Source organism: Sus scrofa, chromosome 2 (genome assembly GCF_000003025.6).
Source record: "Sus scrofa isolate TJ Tabasco breed Duroc chromosome 2, Sscrofa11.1, whole genome shotgun sequence".
Classification (NCBI taxonomy): Eukaryota; Metazoa; Chordata; class Mammalia; order Artiodactyla; family Suidae; genus Sus; species Sus scrofa.
Window position 1 is genome coordinate 63,030,199 of NC_010444.4, and position 11,876 is coordinate 63,042,074.

General features: G+C 34.9%; 1 protein-coding gene across 1 annotated transcript; it reads right to left on the reverse strand.

The window, feature by feature from the left end:
• On the reverse strand, positions 10,612 to 11,544 carry LOC110259626 (olfactory receptor 7A17-like). Its single transcript, XM_021085106.1, has one exon. The coding sequence runs from the start codon at positions 11,542 to 11,544 to the stop codon at positions 10,612 to 10,614; it is 933 nt and encodes a 310-aa protein (XP_020940765.1).

Below are 11,876 nucleotides of genomic sequence, written 5' to 3' on the forward strand. Positions count from 1 at the left end.
TCAATTCAGTAAAGTTTTATTTTCACTTCTACTTTCAGCAGCTAAATGATCTTAGAAAAGAGAGTGAGACCAAAAGTATATGCGTTTTTTTTTTCATTTATTTTCTTATTGAAATACATTGGTTTATAACATTACTTATGTTTCATGTCTCTGAACTTGTATTTCTACTTCAATATACAATAGAGCATGCTCACTACAAAAAATTTAGTTCTCACAAATCACCATGCATTTGAACCCCTTTAATCATTTTAGTCTCCCCCAGGCACCTTCCACTCTGGTAACCAATACTCTGTTTTCTGTGCTTGCTTGGTCTTTTTTCTATTTGTTTATTTGGAGGGGTTTGTTTACATATTTTGAGGTTTTTGTTTATTTATTTTTGCATTTCACATATGAGTGAAATCACACAGTACTTGTCTTCCACTGTCTGACATTTCATTTAACATGGTACACTCAAGGTCCATCCATGTGGTTGCAAATAGTAAAGTTTCTCCTTTCTATGGCTGAGTAGTATCCCATTGTGAATATGTACCACATCATCTTTTTTTTTTCATTTTTTAAAGTTTCATTGACGTATAGTTGATTTACAATGTTGTGATAATTTCTGCTATACAACAAAATGAGTCAGTTATACAAATATGCACATCATTCATTTTCGTATTCTTTTCCCATATAGATTACAGCAGAATATTGGGTAGAGTTCTCTGTGCTATACAATAGGTGGCTCTTCACCAGTCATTAGATATAACACAGGTACAAAGTCATCTTTATCCTTTCATTTGTTGATGGGTATTTAGGTATTTTCTGTATCTTAACTATTGTAAATAATGCTGCAGTGAACACAAGGGTGCATACACCATTTCAAATTAGTGCTTTTATGTTTTCAGATAACTATGCAGAAATGAAATAGATTGATCATATGGTAGTTTTATTCTTTTTTTTGAGTAATCTCTTTATTCTTTTCCAGGAAGGCTGCGCTAATTTATATCCCCATTACCTGTGTCTTAGTGTTCCTTTTTATCCACGTTCTCACCAATACATGTTATTTTCTTGTCTTTTTGTAGACAGCCATTCCCACAGTTGTGATCTGATATCTCATTGTTTTAATCTTCATTTTCCTGATGATTGATTATGTTGAGTACATTTCCTTTGTCTGTTGGCAGTCTGTATAGCTTGTTTGAAAAATGTCTATCCAGTTCCTCTGCTCATTTTTTAATTGAGTTGTTCTTAAGTCTGGGGAAATTTTTTTGGAGTTTAATTTTATAAGTGATTTATATTTTTTGGATATCAAACATTAGTGGCTAGACCATTTCCAAATATTTTCTCTCATTTTGAAGTTTTTTTTCATTTTGTTGATTTCCTTCATGGTTCTGAAGGTTTTAAGTTTGATGTTTGTTTACTTTTGCTTTTGTTTCCCTTGCCCAAGGTGATATATCTAGTAAGATATTGCTAAGACTGATGACAAAGAGAATTGTTACATTTTCTTCTAGGTATTTTATTGTTTCACGACTTACCTTCAAGTCTTCAACTTTGACTTGTTTGTGTATAAGGTGAGATATGGTGTCCAAGTTTTATGTTTTGATTTTCTTTTTGCATGTGGATTGCCACATTTCCAAACACCACTTATTGAAAGGGAGGAGCCTACCCTTTCTCATTTGTGTGTTCTTTGACCTTTGCTATAAATTGTCTATATATGTGTGAGTTTACATGTGTTTATTTTGTGTTCTCATTTCTGTTCCATTGATATTATACTTGTTTTTCTCTCAATACCAGGTTTTTTTCAGTTTAATGAAATTTAAGTTTATTGGAGTATAGTTTACTATCAATGTATTATTTTCAGGTGTACAGCAAAGTGAATCAGTCATACATATAAGTATAACCATTCTTCTTTTCCCACATAGGTTATTACAAGTTATTGAGTATATTTCTCTGTGCCATACAGTAGGTCTTTGTTAATTGTCTATTTTATAAAACATGTGTATGTTTTTTCCATCCTCCCAATTCCTCCTCCCCCATCAAGTCATCACTTATGGTAAGCATAAGATTTCATTTGAAATCTGTCAGTTTGTTTCTGTCTTATAAATATTTTTGTTTATATTATTTTATTAGATTCCACATAGAAATGATACCGTATGATATTTGTCTTCATCTTTCTGACTTACTTCACTTAGTATGATAATATCTAGGTTCATCCATGTTTCTATAAATGGCATTATTTCATTCTTCCTTATGTCTGAATATTATTCCACTGTAATGGTTTCCTTCACTGTGCAAATATTTTAAGCTTAATTAGATCCCACTTGTTTATTTTTCTTTTTCTTTTCATTATTCTAAGAGACAGATCAAAAATATTGCTGTGATTTATGTCAAGGTGTATTTTACCTATGTTTTCCTCTAGAAATTTTATAGTATCTAGCCTTACATTTAGGTCTTTAATACATTTTCAGTTTACTTTTGTGTGTGGTGTTAGAGAATGTTCTAATTTCACTCTTTTACAGGCAGCTTTCCAGTGTTCCCAGCACCATTTAATGAAGAAACTGTCTTTCCTCTGTTGTATAATCTTGTCAACTTTGTCATAGATTAGCTGACCATGGGTGCTTTGGCTTATTTCTGGGTTTTCTGTCCTGTCTCACTGACCTATATTTCTGTTTTCATGCCAGTACCCCACTGGTTTGATAACTAGCTTTGTAGTATAGTATGAAGTCAAGAAGACTGATTCTTCCAGTTTCACTTTTCTTTTTCACATTGCTTTGGCTATTTGGGGTCTTTTGTGTTTCTACACAAAGTAAAAAAAAAAAATTGTTCCAATTCTATGAAAAATGCCATTGGTAATTTGATATGGATTGCATTGAATATGTAGATATACTGTAATCATTTTGACAATATTAATTCTTTCCATCCAAGAGCATGTTATAACTTTTCATCTGTTTGTGCCGTCTTTGATTTCATTAAACACCGTCTTATACTTTTCCAAGTACATGTTTTTGCCTCTTTATGTAGGTTTATTCCCAGTTATTTTATTCTCTTTGGTGAAATGTTAAATAGGATTGTTTCCCTAATTTCTTTTTCTGAACTTTCCCTGATCTTCTGAATGTTAGTGCATAAGAATGCAAGAGATTTCTGTGTATTAATTTTTTATCCTGCAAAATTACCAAATTCTTTGATGATCTCTAATAGTTTTCTGGTAGCATCCTTAGGATTTTCTTTGTATAGTATCAAACCGTCTGCAAACTGTGACAGTTATTCTTTTCCAATTTGGATTCATTTTATTTATTTTTCTTCTCTGATTGTCATGATGGGACTTCCAAAACTATGTTGAATAAAATGGGTGAGTGGATACCCCTATCTTATTCCTGATCTTAGCAGCAATGATTTCAACATTTCACCATTAAGAATGATGTTAGCTGTGTGTTTATCATACATGGCCTTTATTATGTTGAGGTAGGTTCCCTCCATGCCCACTTTCTAAAGAATTCTTTATCATAAATGGGTGTTGACTTTTATCAAAAGCTTTCTCTTCATCTATTGAGATGGCCATATGGTTTTTATTCTTCAGTTTGTTAATGTGGTGTATTACAGTCATTTATTTGTGGATATAGAATAATCTTTCCATCCTTAGTCTATGATGCTTTTTATATAATGTTGGATTCAGTTTGCTAAATTTTTTTTTATGATTTTGGGGTCTAGGTTCATCAGTGATACTGGCCTGTAATTTTCTTTTTTGTAGTATTTTTGTCTGGTTTTGCCATCAGGGTGATGGTAGCCTCAGAATCAACTTTGGAGTGTTCCTTCCTGTGCCATTTTTAAAAAGATTTTCAATAGAATAGGTGTTACATCTTACCTGAATGTTTGATAGAATTCACCTTTGAAGCTGGCTTGTCCTGGACTTTGATTTGTTGAAAGAGTTTTTTTAATAACTTTTTCAATTTCAGTATTTTTGATTGGTCTATTCATGTTTACTATTTCTTCCTGATTCAGTCTTAAGAACATTGAACATTTGTAAGAATTTGTCTATTTCTCCTAGGTTGTCCACTTTATTAACATGTGGTTTCTTGCCATAATCTTTTATGATCCTTTGTATTTCTCTGGTGAAGACCTTATTGATCTCTATTGTTTTATTTGTTTCTATTTCATTTACTTCTTCTCTGATATTTATGATTTCTTTCCTTCTACTAATTTGGATTTTGTTTGTTTTTATTCCTCTAGTTAGTTTAGGTGTAATGTTAGGTCATTTGAGTTTTTTTCTTGTTTCATGAGATAAGATTGTATTGCTATAAACTTCCCACTTAGAATTGCCTTTGCTGTGTCCCATAGGTTTTGGACTGTCTTTGGCTTTTTGCTTGTCTGTTGGTTTATTTTAATTTGTTTGATTTCTGTGTGTTTTGTTTGTTTGTTTTTTTCTTTTTTGGCCACACCTGTGTCATGGAAATTCCAGGGCTAGGGATCAAACCTGAGACACAGATGCAAACTACACCACAACTGCACAATGCTGGATACTTAACCCATGCTTAAAATGTTACAAGAGCCACTGCAGAGATAATGCAGGAAACTTAACACACTGCACCACAGTGGTAACTCCTTCTTTGTCATGTTTTCATTGTCATTTGTTTCTATGTATTTTTTTAAATTTCTTTAAATTCTTCAGTTATCTATTGATTGTTCAGTAGTATATTGTTTAGCATACAGGTATTTTTTTGCAGTGTTTATCTTGTGGTTGATTTCTAGTCTCAAAGCATTGTGGCCTGAAAATATGCTAGATATAATTTCAATTTTCTTAAATTTTTTGAGGCCTGATTTGTGGCCCAGGAAGTAATCACAGTGGATTGATGACCCAGATTGTCTCTATGGAGGTGCCAGTTCAATCTCCTACCCAGTGCAGTGGGCTAAGAATCTAGCATTGCTACAGCTGTGGCTTAGGTCACAACTATGATTTTATCCTTTGCCTGGGAACTTCTACATGCTGCATACCAAAAGTAAATCATGTAACTCAATCATAAAACAAAGTCAAGGACATTTTGTTCCTCATCAAGGTCGATACATAATATCTTGAACCATATCATTCAGATGATTTTAGTTACTAAAACCCCCACCAGGTGGAAAATGCTAACTACATGCTAGTCACAAACATATAGACTCCAACCAGTTGGAATCAAAAGGTTGATGACTGAAATTACCAGCTACCTCACCACCAACTAATCAAAAAACTGTGCACAAGCTGATTACAGGTCTTTGACCTTCTCCCTCACACACTTTAAAAACATTTCCTTGAAAACAAGTTGGGAATTAGGTCTTTTGAGCATGAGCTACCCATTGTTCTTGCCTGGCTCCATGTTATGAGATTTGCAGGAAATACTGTACTTTCCTTCACCAGAACCCATTGTCAGTAGATCGGGTTTGCTGTGTGTGAATGAGTAGACCTAAGTTTGGTTCAGTAACAATAGCTGCATACCAATTTTCCTAAAAGAACAATTGTTTAATATAATATCTTTATTATCAAATGTGATGGTGTGTTGGGGAGCTGTGGTTGCCAAGGGGGAGGGAGTGGGATGGACTGGCAGTTTGGGGTTAGTAGATGCAAACTATTACATTTAGAATTGATAAGCAATTAAGTCCTGCTATAGAGTACAGGATACTATATCCAATCACTTGTGATAGAACAGGATGGAAGACAATGTGAGAAAAAGAATGTATATATAGTTATGACTTGGTCACCTTGCTATACAGCAGAAATTGACAGATCATTGTACATCAACTATATTTTAATAAACAAAATTTAAAAAACTGAATTCACCTGGATAATAAGTGGTATCATGGGAACAGAGATTCAGCAGGAAAAAAAAATTGTTTCTGTCCTGAAAAATGTCCACAGGGAAATAACTAACTTATAGATCATTGTAACATGAGGGAAATGAAGCTAATGAGAAGACATAGAGAGCTATAAATATCTACTGTCCCTCCATCCTTGAGCTTGTAAAAACTGGGTATGGAAGAGTCAGGCTGTTCTGTTGGAGTCCTAAGACTGGCTAAAATTCCATTGCTTGCCCTCTTCCTGCTCTCTTGTCTGGGAACAGTTTTTCAGTTTCCATGTTAACCATCCAGAAAAGGATTCAGACTGTTACACAGAGACATTTCTCTCAGAGTTCTCATGCAGATGAGTCTAAGAACCCAAAGGCACTGCAGAAAAAAATCAGAGAGAATGAACTCCAAGAATATTTACCTGATGTGACCTGAGAACTAGCTGAGCTTAGCACAGAGCTCAGAGACCATTGGGTTCGATTTCTTCTTTGATTACATATAAATGTATTTTTTAAATGCTAAAAATTGAAGTGAACATTGAAATAGATAAGGCAATGTTCAGTGATGCCAATTAAATGATAGGCATGGAAGCCCCATTAGAAAAAGGATGATAGGCATAAAGTACTTTTAGTAAGTGTATAATATTTTTCCAAGTATCTTATTAATTGGAGTGGATAAATAGGATATTAGCTGTCTAGGGTTATACAATAAAATAAAGACATATCTTTATAACTTTTAAGACAGGGCATACATGACTATGTTTCCATACCAAGGCATGCTTGCAAAGACCTCCTTGCAACAGTAGTTCACATTTTTCAATCTATGAAACATACTTTACCATGAGTCTTCCATGAAATGAAGGGGAAAAAAAGAAGTGAAAATGGGGTATGCTAATGACCTTAATTTCCAATTATTTAATTTCCATGAGTCTGAATATTACATGGATTTGTTAGCCATTTATTTTCTCTATTTCAAATTACCTATGTGATTCCTTTGCTTCTGTATAGTAGTATCAGAAAATTTCTCTTCTTGATTTTTAATGCAATGTTTCAAACAATGAATTAGAGTATTTTCACATAGAGGGTTTTTGCCTGTTAGTTGCTTTATGTATATACAGCTGTATTTGAGAAGAAATATGAATGTATATAATTTTGTTATGATAAAAGCTGTCAACAATTCATATTATGTTCTCTCAATTGCTTGTTTTTTTTTTCCTGAAAGATTACAAAATATTGAAGAAGGAACACTCCCCAAACATTCTCTGAAGCCACCATCACCCTAATAGCAAAGACAGATAAGACACTACCAAAAAAGAAAATTATAGGCCAATAACATTGATAAATATGGATGCAACACAATTTTAGCCAACTTAATAAAACATTATTTAAAAAAAGGTCATACAACATGACCAAGTGCTATCCATCCCAAATTCACAAATATGGTTCAGCATACACAAAACAGTCAATGTCATACACCACATTAACAAAAGAAAAGTCAAAATATTCTCAATATATGCAGAAAAAGAATTTGACAAATCCAATATCCACATAATATTCTCAATAGACGCAGAAAAAGCATTTGACATATCCAATATACATCCATGATAAAAACTCTTCCCAAGTGGGAATAGAGGGAACATAGCTTAACTTAATAAGATCCATTTATGACAAACCCACAGCCAATATAATATTCAAAAGAGAAAAGCTGAAAGATTTCCCACTAAAATCTGGAACAAGGCAAGGATGCCCCCCTCACCAATTTTATTCAACAAAATATTGGAAGTCCTAGCTACAGCAATCAGACAAAGAAAAGAAGTAAAATATATCCAACTTGGAAGAGAAGAGGTAAAATTGTACTATGCAGATGACAAGATACTATATATTGAAAACCCTAAGGACTCCACACAATAACTACTGAAAATGATCAATGAATTCAGCAAAGTAGCAGGATATAAGATTAATATTCAGAAATTGGTTGCATTTCTTCATACTAATGATGAAATATTAGGAAAGGCATATAAAATACATTTTAAAAACACATCCCCCAAAATTAAATATCTAGAAATACCTGACCAAGGAGGTGAAAGATTTATATGCTGAGAACTATAAAACATTAATCAAGGAAATTAAAGAGGATTCAAACAAATGGAAAGATATCACATGCTCCAGGATTGGAAGAATTAACATTGTTAAAATGGCCATACAACCCAAAGCAATCTACAGATTCAATGCAATCCCTATCAATTTACCCATGATATGTTTCACAGAATTAGAATAAACAGTCAAAAATTTATATGGAATCATAAAAGCCCCAGAATTGCCAAAGCAATCCTGAGGAATGAAAGCCAAGCAGGAGGTCTAACTCTCCCAGATTTCAGACAATATTATAAATCTACAGTAATCAAGACAGTATGCTACTGCTACCAAAAGAGACATACAGACCAATGGAACAGAATGGGAAACTGAGAAATAAAACCAGACACCAAAGGTCAATTAATCTTTGACAAAGAAAGCAAGGCATAAAATGGGAAAACAACAGCCTCTTCAGCAAGTGGTGCTGGGAAAACTGGACAGCCACATGTAAAACAGTGAAACTAGAACATACCCTCACAGCATGCAGAAAACTAAACTCAAAAACTGTATAAATACTTAAACATAAGATAAGACACCATAAAACTCCTAGAAAAGAACATAGGCAAAACATCCTCTGACATTAACTGTAAAAATGTTTTCTTAGGCCAGTCTCCAAAGGCAGCAAAAATGAAAATAAAAATAAACAAATGCGACATAATCAAACTTACAATATTCTTCACAGCAATGGAAACCATAAAAATTCCAAAAGACAACCTGCAGAATGGGAGAATTTTTTTGCAAATTATGCTACCGAAAAAGGCATAATCTCCAACATATACACACAAAATATGCAACTCAACAACAACAAAAAAACAAAAAACCCTATTGAAAAACAGGCAGAAGACCTAAACAGACATTTCTCCAAAGAAGACATATGGATAGCCAATAGGCACATGAACAAATGCTCAACGTCATTAATTATTGGAGAAGTGCAAATCAAAATTACATCAATGTGCCCCCTCACACCTGTCAGAATGGCCATTATTAGTAAGTCTACAGATAACTAATGCTGGAGAGGATGTTGAGAAAAGGGAACCCTCCTGTACTGTTGATGGGAATATAAATTGATACAGCCACTATGGAAAACAGTATGGAGACACCTCCAAAAGCTAAATATAAGACTACCATATGATCCAGCAATCCCACTCCTGGGCAAATATCCAGACAAAACTTCCATTCAAAAAATACATGCATATCTATGTTCATTGAACCACTATTAAAAAGAGCAAAGAAATGGAGATGATCTAAATGTCCAACAACAGATGAATGGATTAAGAAGATGTGGTATATATACACAATGGTATACCACTCAGCCATAAAAAAGAACAAAATAATGCCACTTGCAGCAGCATGGATGGAACTAGAGATTCTCATACTAAATTTTGTTTTATTAAAGTATAGTTGATTTACAATATCCCTTCAATTTTTGCTATACAGCAAAGTGACCCATATATATTTTTTTTTTCTTACATGCTTCCATTATGTTCTAACCCAAGAGATTGGCCAGTGTTTTAAATTCACCAATAAAGAGTAAGCTAGGAGTTCTTGTTGTGGCTCAGTGGTAATCAACCTGAATAGTATCCATGAGGATGTGGGTTTGATCCAACAGCTTGCTCAGTAGGTTAAGCATCTGACATTGCCATGAGCTGTGGTATAGGTTGCAGGGACATAGCTGGGATTTGGCATTGAAGTGGCTGTGGCCCAGGCTGGCAGCTACAGCTCCAATTTGACCCCTAGCCTTGGAATTTCCGTATGTCATAGGTGTGGCCCTAAAAAGCCAAAAAAAAAAAAAAAGAGATAAAATAACAGTGAACTAGAAGAATCCTAGCCACCTAACCTGCAGAACCCAATAAAGGCAGATCCCCAAGTTGATGCTATCTTTTTCTTCCCATCTCTCACTCTCTCTACCAGAGACATACCTGGATGGTCATTGGGAATGATGTGTATACTCTAGGACTTGTAATTTTTTTTTTAATTTCCCCAACAAGTATTGCTGGAATGCATAATGCAGTCATAATAAGAACCACAAGGCCAATCCAGCCACAGCATAGATTTGGTCAGGAAAATGTCTGTGAAATTTTGCTACAAGTAACAAAGACAGATGTGAGGGACTCAGACATTTCTAGCCAACAGTATTAATGTCAATAGGCTGAGAATTAAAGGCAGCAATGTTACAGTATTCATTGTGAAGAACAAAAGTTAAGATAATAAGGAAATAAATGATGGACTGAAGTAAAATTTAAACTTCTTATTTTCCTCTGCAATAAATTACATAAATGGCCTTAGTTGTCAAGTTTTCCCCCAAGTGAGTAAAATAACTTATGAACATTCCCTCAGAAAAACCTAGGGGAAAGCTACTTGGCATGAGGTGTGTCATTTGAGAAAAATTATTTTTAAGAAATTCCAGTTGTTCAAGGTAAGTTATGGACATTTTCAAATATTTCTGATCCAAGCTTGGAAAAAGTTTGGACAAAAGGGAAAACTGTATATCGAGCAGAGCAGAGCTTAATAAAGTGAGTTCCTTATATTGTGTGGAGGAGTTTAATCCAATAAAATGGGAATTCCAGGAAATAAATAGTAGGAACAAATTCTATTTCAAAAATCAGATGCAAGAATAGCAGTTTCTGGCCTGAGAATTTGAGCCTTAAATTCATGAGCATATTTTCAGCCCCAGGACAACGGGCCCTTACATAGCTGCCATCCCAGTGATTCTTCTCAGAGCCCTCTTTATGTCTTTGTTCCTCAGACTGTAGATGAAGGGGTTCAGCATGGGTGTGACCACTGTGTACATCACCGAGGCGACTGCACTTGAGTGTGAGCTGTGGGTAGCAGAAGAGCTGAGGTACACTCCAAAGGCTGTACAATAAAATATGGAGACAACTGAGAGGTGAGATGCACAGGTGGAAAATGCTTTATACTTTCCCCGCACTGAAGAGATTCTTCGTATGGAGGAAACTATCTTAGAATATGAGTAAAGAATTCCAGTGAGGGAAGCTCCACCATACACCCCTGCTGCAAAATACAACACCATGTCATTAAGAGAGGTGTCAGAACAAGCAAGTTGGATCACCTGATTAATTTCACAGAAAAAGTGGGGGATTTCCAAGTCTGTACAGAAGGATAGCCACAACACCATTATGCTTTGTAATAAGGAATTCAGGGCACTCATGATCCAGGATGCCAGAACCAGCAGTCCACAGAGCAAGGGTTTCATGATGACTGTGTAGTGTAGGGGGTGGCAGATGGCCACAAAGCGGTCATAGGCCATCACAGTCAGGAGGAGCATGTCCAATGTTGCAAAGAGTAGGAAAAAATACATTTGGATGATGCAACCTTCATAGGTGATAGCTTTTCTCTTCATCCAAATGTTATGTAGCATCTTTGGGATGGTGGTGGAGGTGAAACAAATGTCTCCAAAGGACAAGTTGGAGAGGAAGAAGTACATGGGTGTTTGGAGGTAGGGTTCTAGGCTGACAGCCAGGATGATGAGGAAGTTTCCAAACACAGTGATCAGGTACATGGAGAGGAAAAGCCCAAAAATGAGAGGCTGCAATGCTGGTTCCTTTGATAATCCCAGAAGATAAAATTCTGAAATTCGTGTATCATTCTCTGGCCGCATGTGGTAGAGGCGACTACCAGGACACAAACAAACAAAAATAACATAACTGTTTTCCTAAAAATTGGCTTTGCATAGAGTTCTCTTGTATTGTACATGTTTAATGGTCTGGCACTATCACGGCAGAAGCCTAGATCACTGCTATGGTGCAAGTTTTACCCCTGGCCCAGGAACTTTCACATGCTGTGGGCATGGTAAAAAAAACCTGGCATTTCAAAATTGGCAAAATTCTATAATTTATTTTCTGTATTCAAATATTGATATCTTCAATTTTTGTATAGAAATTTCCCTTCAAATTATCCCCTGATCCATCTCTGAAGAGGAATATTTATCCC

Bases quoted from the DNA above. Each gene is read 5' to 3' on its own strand.
- LOC110259626 (XM_021085106.1), bottom strand. From the start codon at position 11,544: ATGCGGCCAGAGAATGATACACGAATTTCAGAATTTTATCTTCTGGGA.